The 22,341-nt window shown below is 47.7% G+C and overlaps 1 protein-coding gene and 1 non-coding gene across 2 annotated transcripts; both read right to left on the reverse strand.

Annotated features, from left to right (window-relative positions):
• Positions 1 to 1,641: 1,641 nt before the first annotated feature.
• On the reverse strand, positions 1,642 to 21,430 carry DIO1 (iodothyronine deiodinase 1). The gene is made up of 4 exons (XM_040231095.1): positions 20,984 to 21,430; positions 9,103 to 9,246; positions 4,870 to 5,069; positions 1,642 to 2,694 (listed from the first exon to the last, which is right to left on the reverse strand). The coding sequence occupies exons 1-4, from the start codon at positions 21,318 to 21,320 to the stop codon at positions 2,626 to 2,628; spliced, it is 750 nt and encodes a 249-aa protein (XP_040087029.1). The 5' UTR covers positions 21,321 to 21,430; the 3' UTR covers positions 1,642 to 2,625.
• On the reverse strand, positions 10,987 to 11,058 carry TRNAW-CCA. The gene has a single exon. It is a non-coding gene; the product is annotated as a tRNA-Trp (tRNA).
• Positions 21,431 to 22,341: the final 911 nt, after the last annotated feature.

The raw sequence follows: 22,341 nt of genomic DNA on the forward strand, positions 1-22,341 counted from the left end.
TAAAGAATCTGCCTGCAGTTCAGGAGGCCTGGGTTTGACCCCTGGGTTGGGAAATCCCCTGGAGGAGAGCATGGAAACCTGCTCCAGTATTCTTGCCCGAAGAACTCCCATGGACAGAGGAGCCTGGTGGGCTACAGTCCATGGGGTTGCAAAGAGTCGGACACGACTAAGCGACTAAGCACAACACAGTACAACTCTAACCTGTCATATTTGACCTTGAATTATGGTTATTGCAGTGTATGTCCACCCCTGTCCCCCCATCCCCTTTGTCATCTTTGCATCATCTCTCAGCACCCAGAGAAGAAATCAGGGCTCAATTAGTGTCTGAAGCATTATATCGAGGAAAATTTAATTGGATTGTTTGGGATCTAGTTTAGCTTTCTGAAAATTCCTCTGTTCCAGCTACTATTATTTGTTTAGAACTGGGAGATTCCTAGGCGTTTATAGGTGTGAGTTGAAGGACCACCTGAAAAGTGATTCAGAGGAGGACAGCTTTATACTCTGCCTCTTTTTGTGGAATTTAGTGCTTAGGAAGGGCTTCCCTGATGGTTCAGTGGTAACGAATCTGCCTGCGATGCAGGAGCCTCTGATCCCTGGGTCAGGAAGATTCCCTGGAGGAGGAATGGCAACCCACTCCAGTATTCTTGCCTGGAAAAAAATCCCATGGACAGAGGAGGCTGGCGGGCTACAGTCCTTGGGATCACACAGAATCAAATACTGCGGAGAGACTAAGCAACGCTGCTTACCAAGGACAGTGCTCAGCTGTGCTTTATACCCACTGTTTGACAGCTACTTGTCCCCTGTATCCTCTTACAAACTCCCCAGTATCGGTCAGTGGCTTTGGCAGGATGAAGAGTTTCATTCAGTGTCTCTACTATCCTGTGTTTTTTTCCATCTCCCAGCACCTAAAAAGGGAGCCCAGGGAGGCAGTTGTAGAGCAGTAATGATGGTAACAATAGTAGGCAACATTTCAAGTGGCCTGGCAGTTTCTCCAAGCCAGGCACAGTTCTGAGTGCTTTCCTCAGGAGTCCTCTGTAGGGTAGCCACTGTTGATACCCTGTTTTGTAGTTCAAGATACCAAAGCAGCTTTAACCAAAATCACACAGCCAGCAGGGAGCAGAGCTGGGATTCTGGTTTGAAGTTAGAGATGAGGTTTGAATCTCAGCTTGTTGGTTACTGAGTCTGAGGCCTTCCATTAATTACTTAATTCTGAGCCTTGGTTTCCCCATCTGTAAAATGGGTCTAATAATCTCCTCTTTGACCTGTATAGAGCTTAAATGACTGCAAATCTGAAAGTGCCCATGCCTGATAAATGATTAACAACTATTTTTAAAAGTTCCTTGGCAGGTAAGACAGAGACAAGAAAAATGTGTTTTCATGTTAGAAAAATGCCTCCCAAGTCTTTTCTAGCATGTCATGTTGTGAAGGTAATTTGATTTCAGTGTGGACGTTCTCTGGCAAGGAGTTTATGAGACAGAACCAGGTTAGACAGGTAACACATAGAGGCTGAGTGTTCTTCCCACCAAAGGAGGGCCTTCCAGCATATGGTATTTTTTTACTCATCAGATTAGGTTGGTCTAGAATAAAAAATAGAGCAAGCGGACACGCATTAGAAAAGACAATGTAAAGATCACACTGAAGCCATCCAGAAGAGCCTGATAGTTTTTAATCATTCTATGTTAGCTTCGCTGCATCTTAAAACATTTTCTTTCAAATCAAGTCACAGCCGCGTGTACTTTAGGCTGTGGCCGTCATGAACAAATATGAAAAGAGGCAGAATTAAAACAGCTCAGTACCAATGGTTATCCATTAGTCTGAGGCAATCTAATGCAGACGACCTTTTAGGAGACTTGTGAAGAAATCAGAGAAACAGGATTTCAGATATGAGTTTCTGTATAACTGAATGACAGCTCTGTGGTATTTGTTGTCTAGTTTGGTCAAGGGCATAGTGGTTTTAGGAAGCCAGTCCTCCCACCAAGCAGCTTGTTATAATTGAAAATAAAAGAAGACTCCCAGGTACGGAGAGCAAGATGTCTATGAAATATATTCAAAGGTGGTAAAGTGAGCACCCTCCTCTTCTACTGTAGAAATGAAAATATATTACTGTGAAAACTCACCCATCACTGCCACCATCCTTTGTTTTAAATGTTTTGGCAAGGAAAAGAGTACCATCTGTACTGTCTGCTCCCATTCTCTTTGAATTCCTTTGAAAACCTGGAGTTCTCCCCATGCTTATTTCTAAAAGCCAATTTAGTGTCTTAAATTATCAATTCTTTAGATGGCAAATTTGGTACAATGAATTTACTTCATTCAAGGAATGCCATATTAGAGTGGCTGGATACTCAGAAGGAAACGCAGCATATACCTGCTCTCATTCTTAGAATGCTGTGCAAGGAACACGGCCTCCATGGTGGGAGCAGTATGGAATTATACCTTCTTTAATACTCAACTTACTTGTGGCTTCATTTTCTCATTGCAACCATTGTTTGCTTGGATCAGAAAAATCCAGGCTAGTGATTCAACTGGGAACACAGGTCAACAGGTAAATGACAGCTGGGATGGGGGTCAAACCAAGTCTTAAGGGGCCCTCAAGTTGGGCACCTAGAACTGGGCAATCCGTCCAGATTAACTGTGGAGCTTCTCCAGAACAGCACGAACTTCCTCTGGATGGTAGTTCCAAGGACCAGGTTTACCCTGCAAGAGAAATGAGTCAGCATTTCCAGATCTCCAACTTGCGGGAAGATGTAGGTCTGGAGCTGAGCTGAGCTGGTGACATCTTTGTGGAAGTCATCAGGATGGTGCAGTCAAGGGCAGATGTCCATGAGATAGATGAGAGCACCCAGGGAAAGCATGTGGAATGGCATCAACATGTAATGGGAAGACTGGACAAAGAAGCAGGAGGAAAACCAGAGCAGGTAAAGAGGATAGTTTCAAAAGGAGAAAGGGATGTAGACAAATAAGCTGCTCTTCCACGACTGGACCTTCAGACCAGCCACCTCTCACATCAAGTTCTGCTCACTCTGCATCAAACCACCTCTGCCTGTCTAATCCCACGGCCTCAGTTCAGCCCTCTTCACCTCCTGTTTGGGCAACTACCACCCCAGCTCCTTCAGTCCATTCTTTTTTTTTTAATTGGAGTATATTTGCTTTAGAGTGTTGTGTTTGTTTCCTCCAGTCCATTCTTCACCTAGTAGTCCATGATCTTTCTAAAGTAGAGATCTGATTTGTGCTTCTCCCTGGCTCACAACTCTTCAGTGGCTCTTTGCTCTCAGATGTAGGCTGAACTCCTCGGTCCAGAATGAACCTTTTATAATGGAAATGGCCCAACCCTCTACACCCTGCCCTAACATACCTCAGGGCTTCTGTCTCTCCTTCCTGTATTTGCAGTGGTTTTTAATCACCAAGTTCACGTGGCAGCCTCCTTATCCTAAGCAGGTGTCACCTCCTCTGAAAAGCCTGCCCTTCCTCGGTTCAGGAAATGTATCGTCTGAGAGCCAAATCTATCCTGATGTCTCACACCCTTTCCTTTACATATTGTCTATGCCGGTTTTGTGCTATAAAGTGGGGATTATTTGGCCCCCATGGAGTCAGATTTCCTATCTGGCCCTTTGCAGTCCCTGCCCTGGAGGTTTACAGCACCCGGGAAGCTGTAACACTCTCTTTATGCCTTCTTATTCCCTGCTCCTCCAGTTGTGAGTACTTTGAAGTAACTTGAGGCTCCTTTTAAACTTGCACTTGTGTTTCCAGTACTTGCTCAGGGCCTAACCCCAGGTAGGGACTCAGTACCCAGCTTGCCTCAACCAGGCCACCTCAGTACTGTGTCACAGGGGACGGGAAGGGAAGAAGGACTCGAACCCTCATGCTGTGACCCTTAGCATTCTGAGAATGTGTGCAGGTTGTTGTTTGTTTCACCGGCATGAGTAAGGCCTGCCTTACCCACGGGTGGAGAGGCACCCCAGAACTGGGCTTCATATGCTCCCCCAGGTTTGAATCCCTTCAGCAGATGTAAAACCTAATTTCTACCCTCTCAGGGGAGGCTAGTGATTCCCAGGTGGCACTAGTGGTAAGGAATCTGCCTGCCAACGCAGAAACCACAGGAGACACAGGTTCGATCCCTGGGTTGGGCAGATCTGCTGGAGGAGAAAATGGCAACCCATTCCAGCATTCTTGCCTGGAAAATCCCAAGGACCCAGGGCCTGCAGTCCAGGGACTGCAGAGAGTCAGACAAGACTGAGTGCGCACCGCACAACATACAACAGGGGAGGCTCACAGCGCCCCCAGGATCAGAAGCTGTGCTCCCTTCCTCCACCCTCACCAAGCTGGAAGCATTGGAGGGGTGCATGATCACCAGAAAAGCAGACTGGGCTCAGGTCCTGCCTCAGCATTTGCCGCTCCAAGCTACGGAGGAGGTGGTCTTCCAGCCTCTACACCCATTGCAGGTTCAGGCCTGTTTCAGGGATTAGCAGCTTCAGACCCTCCCACTCCCATCCCATCCCAGGGGATTTAGAATTGAAATAGGAGCCTTGTGCAACTTGGCCTTAGGCAAGTCCATTTCCTCCTCTGAGCACTGTTCTCGAAATGGAAACATTGTCTCTCAAAGCAAACCAGGGCTGGGCCAGTCTTCTGCATTCAGAAGGCACCCGGGAAGCTGCAACACCAGTCCAAATGCTAGGGCCATTCTTGTGCATTATTTCATCCCCTGTGAAGTGGGGGTCCATGTCTCCATTTTAGAGAAGAAACTGAAGCTCCAAGAGGGGAAAGGACTTGCCTGTGGTCACGTGGCTGGTAAATGACCAGGCAGCGATTTGAAACACAGTCCTCTCTCTGCCCTTACCTGCCCTCCCTGGGTCCCCTGCCACAAGTCCCCACCTTGTACAGGATCCTGCCCTCCTGGAGCACATAGAGCCGCTCTGGCAGTGCTGCGTAGCATGAGCTGCTCTGGTTCTTCATTGTGTCTACCACCACGGGGCACTGGGGGCTCCTGTCCAGCAGCAGGTGGGCTGCCCGCAAGCGGTCCTGGAGATTCCGGTGATTCTTGATGTCCACGTTGTTCTTAAAAGCCCAGCCATCTGTAACAGAAAGACCTGCAGGTCAGATACTGCCCCACTTTTAACTGAGGGTCTCAGATGGAGGACTTCTCAACTTTGGCACTACTGACAGTTTGGGCTAGATAATTCTTTGTTGTGGGGGCTGTTTGGTGTGTTGTAAGGTGTTTAGCAGCGTCTTTGGCCACTACACACTAGATGTCCGTGGTGTCACCTTGCCTTCAGCTTGTGACAACCGAAAATGTCTCAGACATTGCCAGATGCCCTCTGCAGGACAAAAATTACCCTTGGTTGAGAACCGCTGCTGTCACACCACCTCCTCCAGGAAGCCTTCCTTGATATACTCAGCTGTGTGATATTGGGCAGGCTCTTTAAATCTTTTTAAATTCTCAGTTTTCCCATCTTATTAAAAGAACCCACATTTCAGTTGGCTGTAAGGCTTACCTGAGATAATTCTGTAGAATTCCCAGTATTCTACCTGGTTCGTTGTAGCCGCTATTGACTTACCTTGCCTGACTGCTCCAAAATAGCAGACAAGTAGAGAAGCCAGTTTTCATTCTTTTCTTTTCTTTTTTTTTCAGTTTTCATTCTCTACTACAGGTTTTCTACTATTTTTCTCTGGATGCCCCACCCCCACCCCGAACCAAATCTATTTAAGATTGCTTCACTTTAAATCAGCGGCCCCCAACATTTTTGGCACTAGGATCCAGTTTTTGGAAGACAGTTTTTCCATGGACTGGGTGGTGGGTGGGGGGATGATTTTGGGATGATTCAAGTGCGTAACATTAATTGTGCACTTTATTATTATTATATCAGCTGCAACTCAGATCATCAGGCATTAGATCCTAGAGGTTGGGGACCCCTGCTTTAAAGGGAAGGGGATTTTCAATTGGCTTCACTAGCCGAGATGCCCATCTGCCAACTTAAAGGATCTGGTCCTCATTAGTGAATGGGCCCACAGGTTGAAAAAATATCCATAAACTGGTACTGGCCTTGCTCTTCTACTCTCCCCATATCTGGGGAGATTGGAACCCAGATAATGTAGTATGGGTTCTTTCAGAAGCCATGGGGCCTGCATTTATAGTAGTTGCCTCCCAGGGTAATGTAAGCTGCTGAAGTCGACCAGCGGAACTGGCTCCTCCTTCTTGTGCTTCAAAGTCCTCTCAAAGTATTCTTCCCTTAGGAAAACCCAGGATCAGAAGAAATTCACATCCAGTTACAACAGCCTGGACTCGGTTTAAAGTATTTATTAACTGCCCCAAGACAGCTAAACTTTGCTGATGACAGTCACACCAACTTATGCGTGTGTCATGTCTAGGCAAGCAGTCTGTTCCATCCATTAGCTCCCTGGCGCTTCACGGGATGTCCTTCTCATCCTCACCCTGTAGCTGGGAATGCGGAGGCCCAGAGAGCAGCAGTGACCCGCCTCCCCACCTTTAACTGTGAGTTCTTTAGAGACAGGCACTGCATGCACCTCTCATCTCTATGTGTCGCTTGGCCCAGCACAGGGCTGGACACATCGTAGGTACTCAGTAAATTCTGTTAAGTGGGTTATTCTGGGAGACGTGTGTGCATGCTCAGTCGTGTCTGACTCTTTGCAAACCTATGGACCGTAGGCTGCCAGGCTCCTCTGTCCTTGGGATTCTCCAGGGAAGAATAATGGAGTAGGTTGCCATGCCCTCCTCCAGGGGATCTTCCCAACCCAGGGATTGAACCTGTGTCTCTTATGTCTCCTGCATTGGCAGGCGGGTTCTTAACCAGTAGTGCCACATGAGAAGACTTGTTCTGGGAGATAGGTGCTATTATTCTATTTTAGTGGCACAGAAGTGGACATGGAAAGTAAGCTGTCCAGGTCACGTGGCCAGCGCGTGATGCAGCTAGGGCGATCTTCCTACCACAACTCATGCCTCCCTGTAATTTACCTGGACAGACACGTGGTATGTGGGGGAAAAGGAAGTCAACTGATTGGCTCAGACCTCCTAGGATTGGAGGACACTGGCTCTGTGCATTTTAGTTCTGGGATTCAGGCCTTACCTACTTCTGACTGATGGAGTGAGTATCCTGGGGAAGGAGTTGGGGAGGAAGAAGAAATGCTTGAACTAGGAGTGGCACAGCACAGAGGATACACAGCACAGAAACCAGTGTGGGTCAGGGCTGGAATAGGAAGCCTTTCCCTCAGTGGCTTGAGATGGACAGCCCTGGGTCCAGGAAAGGATTCAACCTGCTCAGTCGGATTCCAGGAAAAAGCAGGGGAGGAGATAGGTATCAGGAAATTTCTGTGATGATCCAACCGCTCTCGTTGCACTTTGCAACTTGTTCTTTTAGAGATTAAAGCTGGATTCTCTACAACCTTATTACTCCAAGCATGGTCCCTGGACCAGCATGTTCAACACTACCTGGTGGCATGACTTAAAGCGCCAATCTCAGGCCTCCCTCTGCTGCCCTGTGATCCAGAACCTGCATCTTAACAAGCTTACCAGGTGACTTGCGTGCACTTTAAAGACTGAGCAGCACTGCCCCCAGAGTTAAATCAGCTTTGGCAGAGCTTCCACCATCAACTGTGCGAACATCAAGGCATCGCCTCCTCTCAGCCATGGAGACCCTGACACCTGTATGTGCCTGAGTTCTCTTTCCTTTCACTGATGGCTGCTGCTCTCCCAAAGGGTATTTAACAAAGAAACACATTGTTCTTGAATTTGCTCTACTGTTGCCTATGCTGTTTGTTTTGAATTTTATTTTAGAAATGTTCAAATATACATAAAAGTAGAGAGAACAGTTTAATGAACCTTCACGTAACTGTTACCCTATGCTAATATTTTTAATTGCCCCAAAGTCTTCAATGAAGATAGAAGCTGCCAGTTAAATGAGCATAGTGTTAGGCTGAAAGCAGTTCTCCAACCTCTGGGTGCATATAAATTAAGATGCAATGGGCTTAGGGTGGGCCCTGGAATATGCATTTTCAACAGACAACCCACATGGCTCAGGCACGAGGGATCTAGGGACCACTCTGGGGAAAGGGCTGATGGAGCAGCTTTGCTGATAATTAATAACAATCTCTAAACACATGGATAAGCCAGAAAGACTAATACTGGTCTAAATGCTCACTTATTCACCCAACTTTCACTGAGCTCTGACTCTATAACATGGACCAGGTGCTGAATGACAGATGACTGAAACAGCTTCTTGTCTTGTGGGGTGATGGGGTGAGTAAATAATTCTCATTTCACTCAGCCACATGAGCCTTCTTGCCTTCTCCAACCTCAGAGTTTTGAGGCTTGGGCTAAACTCTTGGGTTCAGTTCCCATAAAAATCAGAAAGACAGGGATGTGTCTGATTATCCTGTAAAGTTCAAGAGGCTTCGACCAAGCTGTAGAAGTTTCGGGGAAGGACGTGTCTGCCCGTGGTAAGGCAGGACTTTCTCACAGAGTTGTTCAGCAAAGGAACAAGATTTCCCATTAAATAATGAAGATAAGCCATCATCTATTAGGAGCTGAAACAAGGATTGCAGCCTCAGCTAAAAGCCGGCCCAGAGCAGGGGTTCTTAAAGTGTGGTCCCCCAATCCACAGCTTTAGCATCACTCAGAGATGGTTAGACACGTAAATTATTAGGCCCACCCCAGGTTCAACTCCAACTCAGGGTGGGGTCCAGCAGTGTGCTTTCACAAGCCCTGGTGCTTCTGGCACTCACAATGCTTGGGAACCATGGATGGAGATGAACCAGGGAGAAGCTCCCTTGGAGCTTGAAGAGCCTTAGGATGGATTTCACACATTGCAAGAAAGCCGCCATTTCACTCGTGACATTTCACAAGGTCTAAATTCCTTGTGATTGATTGTGCTCAGATGAGCTCCTCCCCTGATTCCCCAACTTACCCACTCAATGTTAGAAGCACTCCAGGTTTCTGCTCTGTGTGACTAGCAGAGAGCACAGACTATGGAGTTAGCGAGGAGCAGCGACTGAGTTAGGTCCTCAACAAATAGTGACTCTTTCCTTCTCTCTTCCTCTTCTTCCCACCCCCAACCATGAGTGAAGGGGAGAGGGAAGGCCATCTTTTTTTACCTGATGCATGTGCTTCTTCGATGTAAATGATGAGAAAATCTGCTACGGAACCAAAATCTTCAATAAGTCTCTTGAATTGGTCAAATTTGAAAATAAATGAAGGTCAGGTGCAACTTCCAAAATTCAGCACCAAGGGTCTGTTGCCTAAAACAAATGGTACCATCATCAACCAATAATTGACTCATAGCATTTCTTTTGCAAGCACCGTCTTCACTCCTGCTTTCACTGTTACCTTTATTTCTTCTCTAAGATGGAGACAGGGCACAGTGCGGCGGTGGGGGCAGAAGCTTAGAACACAAGATTTAGCAGAGGCTAGAGCCAGTCCTCTTGCCCGGAGAATCCCATGGGCGGCGGAGCCTGGTGCGCTGCAGTCCATGGGGTCGCTAAGAGTTGGACACAACTGAGCGACTTCCCTTTCCCCTTTCACTTTCACGCACTGGGGGAGGAAATGGCAACCCACTCCAGTGTTCCCGCCTGGAGATTCCCAGGGACGGGGGAGCCTGGTGGGCTGCCGTCTCTGGGGTCGCACAGAGTCGGACACAACTGAAGCGACTTAGCAGCAGCAGCAGCAGAGCCCGTTGACTCCTCTCCAGAATGAAGGGATTCTATCAGGCAGTCTCAGTGGATCACCTGCACTCACTGGGAAGTAAATAATGACAAAAAGAGTCCCTTTCATGCAGTAATAAGGCAGGCACCCATCTGTTCTGTCATCAATGTGATTAGTGTACTGCAAAGTAGGTGATTTTTTACCCTCTGGCTTATAGGCTTGTTCCATGTCACATAGCAGGTCAGTGCTGGCGTTAAACTCAACATTCTGGCTTCCGGATTCTCGATATGGTGCTCTATCTATTCAAAGCACCTCAGTTTCCTCACCCGCAAATGGACATAATAACAATACTTACCTCATAGGATTGTTCTAAGGATTAGGTAAGTTAAAGCAGATAAGGGCTTAGAATGGTGCCTACCCATAGTAGGTACCCAATAAGTGTAATATTGCTCAAACTACCACACAATTGTACTCATATCACACGCTAGCAAAGTAATGCAAAATTCTCCAAGACAGGCTTCAGCAATACGTGAACCGTGAACTTCCAGATGTTCAAGCTGGTTTTAGAAAAGGCAGAGGAACCAGAGATCAAATTGCCAACATCCGCTGGATCATGGAAAAAGCAAGAGAGTTCCAGAAAAACATGTATTTCTGCTTTATTGACTATGCCAAAGCTTTTGCTTGTGTGGATCACAATAAATTGTGGAAAATTCTGAAAGAGATGGGAATACCAGACCACCTGACTGGCCTCTTGAGAAACCTGTATGCAGGTCAGGAAGCAACAGTTAGAACTGGACATGGAACAACAGACTGGTTCCAAATAGGAAAAGGTATACGTCAAGGCTGTATATTGTCACCCTGCTTATTTAACTTATATGCCGAATACATCACGAGGAACGCTGGGCTGGAGGAAGCACAAGCTGGGATCAAGATTGCCGAGGGAAATATCAAAAACCTCAGATATGCAGATGACACCACCCTTATGGCAGAAAGTGAAGAACTAAAGAGCCTCTTGATGAAAGTGAAAAGAGGAGAGTGAAAAAGTTGGCTTAAAGCTCATGGCATCTGGTCCCATCACTTCATGGCAAATAGATGGGGAAACAGTGGCTGACTTTATTTTGGGGGGCTCCAAAATCACTGCAGATGGTGATTGCAGCCATGAAATTAAAAGACGCTTACTCCTTGGAAGGAAAGTTAGGGTAAGGGTAAGGTGAAGTCACTCAGTCGTGTCCGACTCTTTGTGACCCCGTGGACTGTAACCTACTAGGCTTCTCCGTCCATGGGATTCTCCAGGCCAGAATACTGGAGTGGATTGCCGTTTCCTTCTCCAGGGGATCTTCCCAACCCAGGGATCGAACCTGGGTCTCCCGCATTGGAGGCAGATGCTTTAACCTCTGAGCCACCAGGGAAGGAAAGTTATGACCAACCTAAACACATATTCAAAAGCAGAGACATCACTTTGTCCACAAAAGTCCGTCTAGTCCAGGCTATGGTTTTTCCACTGGTCATGTATGGATGTGAGAATTGAACTGTGAAGAAAGCTGAGCGCTGAAGAATTGATGCTTTGAACTGTAGTGTTGGAGAAGACTCCTGAGAGTCCCTTGGACTGCAAGGAGATCCAACCAGTCCATTCTGAAGGAGATCAGCCCTGAATATTCATTGGAAGGACTGATGTTGAAGCTGAAACTCCAATACTTTAACCACCTGATGTGAAGAGCTGACTCATTTGAAAAGACCCTGATGCTAGGAAAGATTGAGGGCAGGAGGAGAAGGGGATGACAGAGGATGAGATGGCTGGATGGCATCACTGACTCGATGGACATGGGTTTGGGTGAACTCTGGGAGTTGGTGATGGACAGGGAGGCCTGGTGTGCTGCGGTTCATGGGGTCGCAAAGAATTAGACACAACTGAGTGACTGAAACAAACTGAATAAGTGTAAGCTCTCATCTCCTCTCTGAGCTGTGAATTGGGAGCAGTGGAGAAGGCTCCAGAAAGAGTGAAATGTGGGGACTGGTCACATAATTGGCTGGGCCAGGGCAAAATGAAAATTCAAGGCCTTTCATTCAAAAAGTGGGGGAAAGTGCCAATAAATATATTAAAATATAGTTTTCTGGTACAGTATCTCTCTTGCCCTGGCATGCTGCTTTTTAGTTGCTATTTAATATCGGGTTCCCCTGGGCACAGAGATATTCATAGGGTGAATGTGGACTCTCACAGTCACCCAGGAGGCCCCAAACTCTGCATTCATGTATGTGTATTTGTGGCTGCTGGCTACCAGCTTTCCTTTCCCTCCAGCAACCAGACCAATGTACCATGCCCCGGCCAGGAGCACAGAAACTGAGCCAGACATGTCATCCTCCCACCTGCCATCTCCCAAACCCACAGGGTATTGCAACTTCCATGCAGGGACATGCTCAGTACCTCGAGGAAAGGAGTGGGGGCAGAAGCCTTCTCCCATTAAGTCACCCCAGTCACTTGCCAAATGGATTCGTGGCACTGTCAGCTCAGGCTGGGGATGGCCACCTCCATGCCCTCCTGTGAGATACTGCAGGACGCCCACACCTGACCCTAACCTTTCCTATTCTTGGGTCCAGATCCTCTCTGGGCCTGAAGGTGGCAGCAGCCACTGGGTGGGAGCAAGGAGGTTGGATAGGCTGGGGCCCTGGGAGTCCAGGAGTGGTCCTGGGAGAACTATTAGGGGTGGGGGAGAGGAAGGAGGGAGACTGTAGGAAACAGGAACCTGTGTGAGCCAAGGATCCAAGTCCCTGAGGCATGTCCAATTGTCCAAAAAGTCTTCTCTTGCAAAATACAAATTAAAGATAAAACTATCAAGAATTTCAAGACAGTTCTGGCAGCGCGCTCAGTTCAGTCGCTCAGTCGTGTCCAACTCTTTGCGACCGATGAACTGCAGAATGCCAGGCCTCCCTGTCCATCACCAACTGTCGGAGTCTACCCAAACCCATGTCTATCGAGTTGGTGATGCCATCCAACCATCTTATCCTCTGTCGTCCCCTTCTCCTCCTGCCCTCTATCTTTCCCAGCATCAGGGTCTTTTCAAATGAGTCAGCTCTTTGCCTTGGGTGGCCAAAATATTGGAGTTTCAGCTTCAGCATCAGTCCTTCCAAACAGCGCTCAGCCCCTTCTGAATAAGCACCTTTCGTGATTCACTGGTCCCATACCCAGGAAGACACCCCTGGGTGAGAGCCTTCTGTAACTCCTCCAGCAGGTCCTGCACTGTGGCATGGCCAGTTTAAGTGTCTGCATCCCACAGTCTACTCACTGCCCCTGAGGGCAGGGCCTGTTCCTCATTCTTCCTCACATCCGCAGCCCTGAGTATACCCTCATCGCAATACAAGCATTCATTCAGTGCAAATAAGGTGCACAGTTCTCCGCCACACACTGGGGATTCAGCACAGAGAAGAAGCAGCAGGTCTCTGCCTGTGTGCAATTAGAATGTGCAAGTGTTAGTTGCTCAGAAGTGTCAGATTCTTTGCGACCTATGGACTGTAGCCCACAAGGCTGCTCTGACCATGGAATCTCCAGGCAAGAATACTGGAGTGGGCTGCCATTTCGTTCTCCAGGGGATCTTCTCGACCCAGGGATCGAACCTGGGTCTCCCGCATTGCAGGCAGATTCTTCACCGTCTGAGCCACCAGGGGAGCCCTATGCAACTGAAGATCTGTTTACTGGGGAGACAGGCAGGAGACAAGAAAATACATAAAAGAAGTCATTTCAAGTTGTGATAAGTGTCAGAAAAGAGGCTATAAAGGAGTGACTTGACATTGGTGGGTCAGGGGAGGCCTCTGAGGAGATGCCTTTTACCCTGAGAAATAGGAAAGAGCCAACCATGGGCAAAGGGAGAAGAGGGTCATTCCAGGCAAAGGGGCACCACGTCCAAAGGCCCAAGAGGGACAGAGCTTGGCGTATTGAGAGATCTGCAAGGCCACTGTGACTGCAACCAGGCCAAGGGCAATGACAGATGTAACTGGAGAGGTAGGTAGGGCCAAAGCAGGCAGGCTCTCCTATGCCATGGCATAGAATGTGGATTTTCTTCCAGGTCCAAGGAGACATCATGGAGATAAAGCAAGGATGGTAGACATTTGTTGCAGTTTTGGCTGCCCAGCCTGTAGCCTTCCTTCCTGCTTGGAATTCCCTATTTTGTGTACTATTAATAGGGGATTGTGCCCAGCCTTGCTCTATGGAAGAGAGACAGGCCAGGTCCATTCTCCCTCCCAGCAGCCAGGGCACAGGCTGGCTGGTTGGACCCTCCCACGTAGTTTTTTGATTCTGGAGTGATTGAGATGGTACAACCCATCCACGCCCCAGTGGTAGAGCCCCAAGGGGATGGTGAAGTCCCTACGGTGGAGAGGGATTTCCCATGGCAACCACAGTGTCAGCAGCTTCCAGGCCCAACTGCTGAAACTAAAAGATTGTTCAGGGCCAGTGCTCCTGCTGTGACTGATTCTGGGGAGCCTGTAACATTTTTCTAACACACCTGTCATTTATACACGTGGAAATGCATGTGACTAAGAAACCCCAAGTGAGTTTCTGTTGCTTACAAGCCAAAACTCCAATTGCTACTGTAGGCTATGAGATGAAAAATGATAGGCTGACCCTTTAGAATGGGCCTGGCTGCTCAGTGGAGAAAGGATTGAGAGTGAGAAAAGAAGAGGGGCAGAAGCAGTTAAGGGTAGTTGGGGAAATCCACAAGGGAGTTAATGGGAGTCTAGGCTAGTGTGTGTGTACAGGGGGAAGGGGCAAAGGTAGAACTGATGGGACTTGTTGAATGATGGGGAGTGGAGGACATTTTAACTTGCTTGTGGTTTCTTTGGTTAGTTATTTCTTTAACTTGTTCCACAAAGGATTTAAAGGAACTTACACGTATAATAAAATATGAAATAAAAAATTTTGAAAGCCATGGCCCTCCAGGAGGCTCAGATCTCATGCATTTGTTGTACTGCTGCTGCTGTGCTAAGTCGTGGCTGCCTCTTTGCGACTCCATGGACTGTAGTCCGCCAGGCTCCTCTGTCCATGTGATTTCCCAGGCAAGAATACTTCAGTGGGTTGCTATTTCCTTCTCCAGGGAATCTTCCTGACCCAGGGATCGAACTAGAATCTCCTGCATTGGCGGATGAATTCTTTACCACTGAGCCACCTGGGAAGCCCATGCATTCATTGTAACTGAGCTAATATTGACTCTGAGTTTCCAGATGGCCAAGGAAAAGGAGAAACATGATTGCTTATATATTCCTCATTTTTTCAGTACTTGAAGAGAAAGCAGGCCTGTTCCACTGGAGATACAAAGTTCTTATCATCCTTGCCTCGCAGATGACCTCACAGGAGGCCCTAGGAGGCAGTGGGAGGGCCTCAGCTAGTTGCCTCCTCACCCTATATGACAAGTTTGCTCAGGTCACAGCAGGGGAGGCTCAGAGGCCAGTCATAGCCAAGTGGCTAGCTACTGGCCTCCAATGACCCCAGGGAGTCACACTTCAGATAAGAACTGAGGAGATTTAAGGTCAGGACCAGAGCCAAATATGAGCTGTCTGGAAATTTGTTTTTAATGGGATAAAAACTTTCAACATCCACTGATTAGGACGTGAAGAAACACAGTCATTTGTTTAATTATTTATAGTGTGGCTGGGTGGAGTGATCAGTATTGAGGGCAAAGTTTCAACTGAGTTCCCTGCTTTTCTGGTAGCACACGGAAAATGAATGGAGGCGAGGGGGTGGTCAGACTGGGGACTGGCCCCCTGCCCATGTCCACAGGCCACACTGTGGAGGACACCAGGTCAAGAACATCAAGCAAGGACTGACTGTCAAGACCAGCTTGTTTGTATAAGTGGGGAAACAGCTCTGTGGTAGCACTAGACTCAAACCCATCACTGGTTAACTTACTGGTCAACCCCCAAACCAGTAAATTAATCCCCACACCAGGGTCTCTTAGCAGGGAAAACCAGCCTTTTTATAGTTACTAGATGACCCCTTATAAGTATACTTGGAGAGATTTTAGAAGATTTTAAATGGGGGGTGAAATAAATCTAGTTTCAGATTAATGGCCAGGTTCTAAGAAAAGCGATCATCCAGATTTGCCTTCTACCCCAACGTGGCAGTTATCAGTGTTGCATGGGGTGTATGTCTGGTGTGTGCAGGTGCATGTACCTGCAGAGGATGAGAGGCAGCTGAGAGTTTCTCCGATATTCTGTTTTTTTTATCCAACATTAGAAAGCACACCACCTGAGAGTCAGGAGTCTCAAGTTCTTGTTCAGACTCTACAAGAACTCTCTGTGTGATTCTGAACAAGTCCTTTACCTCTCTGGGCCTTTGCATCTGAAAAAATGAAAGGGTTGCTTTATATGATCTGTAAAGAGTCTTCCCAAATCCCAAAGAAAGGCAATGCCAAAGAATGCTCAAACTACCACACAATTGCACTCATCTCACACGCTAGTAAAGTAATGCTCAAAATTCTCCAAGCCAAGCTTCAGCAATACATGAACCATGAACTTCCAAATGTTCAAGCTGGTTTTAGCAAAGGCAGAGGAACCAGAGATCAAATTGCCAACATCGCTGGATCATCAAAAAAGCAAGAGAGTTCCAGAAAAACATCTACTTCTGCTTTATTGACTATGCCAAAGCCTTTGACTGTGTGGATCACAATAAACTGTGGAAAATTCTGAAAGAGATGGGAATACCAGACCACCTGACCTACCTCTTGAGAAACCTATATGCAGGTCAGGAAGTAACAGAACTGGACATGGAACAACAGACTGGTTCCAAATAGGAAAAGGAGTACGTCAAGGCTGTATATTGTCCCCCTGCTTATTTAACTTCTATGCAGAGTACATCATGAGAAATGCTGGGCTGGAAGAAGCACAAGCTGGAATCAAGATTGCCGGGAGAAATATCAATAACCTCAGATATGCAGATGACACCACCTTTATGGCAGAAAGTGAAGAGGAACTAAAAAGCCTCTTGATGAAAGTGAAAGAGGAGAGTGAAAAAGTTGGCTTACAGTTCAACATTCAGAAAACAAAGATCGAGGCATCTGGTCCCATCACTTCATGGCAAATGGATGGGGAAACAGTGGAAACAGTGTCAGACTTTATTTTTCTGGGCTCCAGAATCACTGCAGATGGTGACTGCAGCCATGAAATTAAAAGATGCTTACTCCTTGGAAGGAAAGTTATGACCAACCTAGATAGCATATTAAAAAGCAGAGGTATTACTTTGCCAACAAAGGTCTGTCTAGTCAAGGCTATGGTTTTTCCAGTGGTCATGTATGGATGTGAGAGTTGGACTGTGAAGAAAGCTGAGTGCCGAAGAATTGATGCTTTTGAACTGTGGTGTTGGAGAAGACTCTTGAGAGTTCCTTGGACTGCAAGGAGATCCAACCAGTCCATTCTGAAGGAGATCAGTCCTGGGTGTTCACTGGAAGGACTGATGCTGAAGCTGAAATTCCAATACTTTGGCCACCTCATGCGAAGAATTGACTTGTTGGAAAAGACTCTGATGCTGGGAGGGATTGGGGGCAGGAGGAGAAGGGGATGACAGAAGATGAGATGGCTGGATGGCATCACCAACTCGATGGACATGAGTTTGGGTAAACTCTGGGAGTTGGTGATGGACAGGGAGGCCTGGTGTGCTGCGATTCATGGGGTCGCATAGAGTCGGACACAACTGAGTGACTAAACTGAACTGAAAGAGTCTTCCAGACCTTCTACCCTGGGGCTCCAAAATGAGTCTGGATTTATACCTAAAGCATACAGCAGAGCTCTTTAGTGGACTGATGGGTTTCCAAAGCTCTTACAGACTGTCTTTCTTTTTTATTTTTTTCCTTTTGAAAATTTTTATTTATTTTTTAATTGAAGGATAATTGCTTTATGAATTGTGTGGTTTCTGCCAAATATCAACACAGAATGTCTAATAAGCAGAACTGATCATGTTGACTCTGCTCAAAGATCCTTCTAAGAACTCACCAATACATTCAGAGTAAAGGCTCTTTGCTAAGACACAGAGGCCCAGAAGCTCTGATCCCTGATGACATCTCCAGCCTCCTTCTTCACTCCTTCATGCTTCTCACACCCTACTTCTACCAAACTGACTGATGCCCCTCCGTGTATCAGACCTCTACTGGCCCTCCCCTCCACCCTGCTCTGTTCACCACTCCCCTCTTCCTCACCCATCCCGAGGCTTCAGTGCTTACACCATCAGCTCACCATTCTATTATCCAGGAAGCCCTCCCCTGACCGTCTTCCCACCTGACCCTACTCCTTCCTGAACTCCTTGGTTCCCTCTACCCCTCCATCATCTCCTTCCTTGAGTAATGAGATCTTCCAGTTGTATTGATTTCTGTACCATCAGTACCTATTACTTCAGGGGACTCTGGACCAATGTGCTGAAATTCTATTTTATGAAAGTTTTTTTTTTTCATTGCGCAGACCCCTTCTGTCTCCATCATCAATTTCTGGTACAGCAGCAGGGAGCAGAGGCAAATAGAACAGTGGGTGAAAAAGTACACTGAGGACTTCCCTGGTGATTCAGTGGCTAAGACTGCATTCCCAATGCAGGGGACCTGGGTTTGATCCCCAGTCAGGAAACTAGATTGCACATGCCTCAACTATGCATTCACATGCTGCAACAAAGACTGGTGAAGCCAAACAAATAAATATTTTTTAAAATAAAATGTACACTGGCCCACTGGAAAGTAAGCAGTTAAAATAAGCAAGTAAATGCTGTGAATTGGCCATGAGGCACATTGGCGTTCATGGAGCTGATCACTAGACCATCAAAAGTCAGCAAACTGGCGTGGTTCTATCACAGGAGTTGGCACGAGGTAGACTCGTTCTATCACAGGAGTTGGCATGAGGTAGACTCACAGGAAACATGAGCTGATTCTCATTGTTCTTATCAACAGTGGTCACTTAGTGAATGTTTGCTGAATAAACCAAGGTCATTTCTGCACTGCAGTTTAAGATCATGAGCAAAAAACTCTTACCCTTCCGTCTAATTGAAACACTCTTCCCTTTTCAAGCTACCAAAATCTTACTTATTTTTCAAGGCTCAACTCCAACACCACCTCTTCTAGGAAACCTTCCAAGCCCTGCAGGTGAAGTTCATACCTTTATAGTCTGCCCTCAGCCTCATGGAACTGTATGGATTTGTTATTACTTCTGTCTGTACCGTGAAACCATAAATTCCTCAAACAAAAGAGCAAGCTCTTACCCAGCTCTGAGTAGAGCCTGGCGTCTAGCTGAGGATCTAGCTCAAGGGAGGTGCTCGTGAATGTCTGCTGAGGTACACTGGAAAAACAGGATGAAGAAGCCCGGATCCTGGGTCTGACTTGGTCACGCACGGGCTCTGCCACCTTTGCCCTCAGTTTCCTCCATTTCCCTTTTAAAATGAGAGCACTGGATCAGGCCAGCATCTCCCAGAGTGTGTTTTTTGGAACTAATATGACGATGATAGGATATCCCTCCAGCGGAGAGTGGGAAGTTGTATGTGTGTGTTAGGAAAATTAGTGCTGTATTAAAGTTTTTCAAGTTTTTTTTTTTTTTTTTAAGCTTCAGGGCCTCTCAGAGACTCTTATGTTCATGCACATGATGAATTTCCAGGAGGAGAGAATGTATTGTGCTTAGTCGCTCAGTCATGTCTGACTTTTTGCTACCACATGGACTGTAGCCCACCAGGGTCCTCTGTCCATGGGGTTTCTTCAGGCAAGAATACTGGAGTAGGTTGCCATTTCCTTCTCCAGGAGATCTTCCCAACCCAGGGATCAAACCCAGGCCTCCCGTATTGCAGGTGAATTCTTTACCATCTGAGCCACCAGGGAAACCCAAGAATACTGGAGTGGGTAGCCTATCCCTTCTCCAGGGGATCTTCCGGACCCAGGAATCAAACTGGGATCTCTTGCAGTGCAGGTGGATTCTTTACCAGATGAGCTACCAGGGAAGCCCAGAGGAGAGTATACTATGCAGGATTTCTCAAACTATTTTGACCAGGGAACACTATCTAGTAAAGCATATCTATGGGATTTGGTTCCCAAAGAACACACTTTGAAAAACACTAGATTAGTCAATAACATCAGGGACCCTCTCTCCTCTGTTTGCTGTGTTCATGCCTTGGGATTTCCACAGCCATGTCCCAAGGTGTCCCCGCCTGGGCAGTAGGATAACACTTGTGCTTGGGCAGCCAAGTGCTGGGTAGGAAGGATCAGTGCCCAGGAGAGGTCCAGGCAGAGATCCAGGAGTTGAGAAGGGAGGGAGAGTGGGAGAGCTGTAGGGATCCGAGCTGGTGTCCCAGGGGAGGCCTGAGAGCAGACCCTGCTGATGAGGAATGGTGGCGATGGAGGGGAAGGGCATCAGCAAAGACAGAAGGGAAAGCACAAGGGATGCACAGGAACCAGCAGTTCATCTGGAGGCAGTGTGCTGAGGGGAAGCCTGCAGGTGAAGTTGGGAAGAAAAACTGGAGTCAGTCCAGAGAGGACATGGAGAACGAGGCTGAGCCTGGCTTCATCCCGGACGCAGATGGGGCTGCTGAAGGTTGGTGAGCTGGGGTACCAGTCAGCCAGGGATATGTTTGTGGAAGGGTCATCTGGTGACCATCCTCAAGTTAGGTGGGAAGAGAGGGCAAGATGGGGAGGAGGAAGAGCAGGAAGAGCAGCTGTGAGGACAAAAGAGAAGCCTGAGCAGAGAGGCCTTTAAGAACCCAAACAGATAGAGCTGGTTTGTCTGGGAGAGGGAGAGAGAGAGATCTGCAACAAATATTTACTGGGCAACTGCCATGAGCCAGCAGCAGCCAGGGGGACCCAACAGTGGGTTAGAGCACAGCCTCCACTTGCATAGAGCTTGCAGGCTAGTGAAGAGGACAGACAATAATCAAACACCCACACATATTAATAATTATAAACCATGACAGGTGTGTAATGAGAAGTTTAGGATATGAAGCATAGAAGAGGGGATTAACTGAGATCAGGGGACCGGGATCAGGGAGTGTCACTGAGCAAGAGTCTGAAGATGAACCAGAGTGGACCAGATAGGGGCAGGGAGGTGGGGAGGGGACGGTGAAGACATCCCAGGCGGAGCAACTGTGCAGCAAGAGCAGTGCTCAAGGAGCTGATGGCTAGTGTGACTGGCTTGCCATCTGATTGCCTGGGAAGGTGGTGGTGTCACTTAAAAGAACAGAACCCAGGAGAAGTCCTTGTTTTCAGGAAGTGGGAAGAGGACAAGAAGCCAGGCAAGGGGCAGCTGGAGTAGCGGCATTCAGGCTTTCCACCCGCCTGCCCACCCCCTCAAACACCCCCATCCAAGCACGTCTCAGGCTTGGACCAGCCGTCTGACCTTGCATGAAGTCCCAGATGTGGCACCTCTCTCCTGACAGGCGGACCACAGGGCAGTTTGGGGCCAGACCTCCCTGTTCAGTCATGTCCTCCAGTCGCTGCCAACGGACCTTCAGGATAAACCAGAAATACTGGGCACTGAAGAAGGTAGGGATCCAGTTTTCATGGGAGAAGTGTGGGTTCCTGGTCATGCCAGTCTTCTCGCCCATGGCCAGGATGTTGTGCTTGACCCTCCTGGGAAACAGCGTCAGGAGCACTTTGCCTATGGCCACATGCAGGGCCACCTGTAAGAGGGTCCAGAGCCTCTTCAGCCATAGCCCTGGCGGGGGCAGCCCCATCACAACACAGCCAGAGCTGGCTCTGAGGCCGGTGGACAGACAGGAAACCTCCCGGCCACACAGGGCGGAGCTGGACAAAGGTGACGGGGGGTGGCAGCCAACCCAGACAGCAGGAAGGTGCCAGGACAGAAGGGGTTTGCCTTCCGTTCAACAGAATGGAAAATTTCAAGCCAAGGGCTAAAGGTCTGTTCTAATGACCATTTCAGAATTTTTGCCTTACTTAACCTTTGAGAGATACCTGGATGGGAAGATTTTAGGTCCTAAATTCTCCTTCTGATAAAGTCAAAAAACAAAAGCTTTAAACCGGCACACTTTAAGGGACTCTGTGGTTCTTTAGAAAGGCTCTGTTGCAGTAAGTTCTACTGTTAATTATTTGTTTAATAATGTAAATTGTCCTTTTACTGCTGAAGGATGTTTTCTCACTCACAGCTTCTAGCTAGTGGTTGTGAATTTCTGGAGGCCTAGCCCTGCCCAGAGGATTTGGGTCTGGAAGCTCTCAAGGTAGAGACTGAGCTGACATCCCAAGGAAACTGGGCCTGCTCCTTCCCTCAGCACTGAGGGTAGAGGAATAAATACAATGTTGCTCTTAGCTGGGTGCAGTGCAGAGCCCGGAAGGGTCAAGTGGAGAGAAGAGTATCCTCCGTGTACTAAGTACAGAGAGGAAGGTTAAATGGGGGCACTGGGAGCATGGAGAGGGGGCAGCTAATTCTGTTTAGAGAGGTCAAGAGGAATTCCCCAAGCAAGTGATGTCTATGCTGAAACCAGAAATACAGAAGCTGCTGCTGCTGCTGCTAAGTCGCTTCAGTCGTGTCCGACTCTGTGCGACCCCATAGACGGAAGCCCACTGGGCTCCCCCATCCCTGGGATTCTCCAGGCAAGAACACTGGAGCGGACTGCCATTTCCTTCTCCGATGCAGGAAAGTGAAAAGTGAAAGTGAAGTCACTTAGTTGTGCCCGACTCATAGTGATCCCATGGACTGCAGCCCACCAGGCTTCTCTGTCCATGGGATTTTCCAGGCAA

Source organism: Oryx dammah, unplaced genomic scaffold (assembly GCF_014754425.2).
Source record: "Oryx dammah isolate SB20612 unplaced genomic scaffold, SCBI_Odam_1.1 HiC_scaffold_28, whole genome shotgun sequence".
NCBI classification, from domain to species: domain Eukaryota; kingdom Metazoa; phylum Chordata; class Mammalia; order Artiodactyla; family Bovidae; genus Oryx; species Oryx dammah.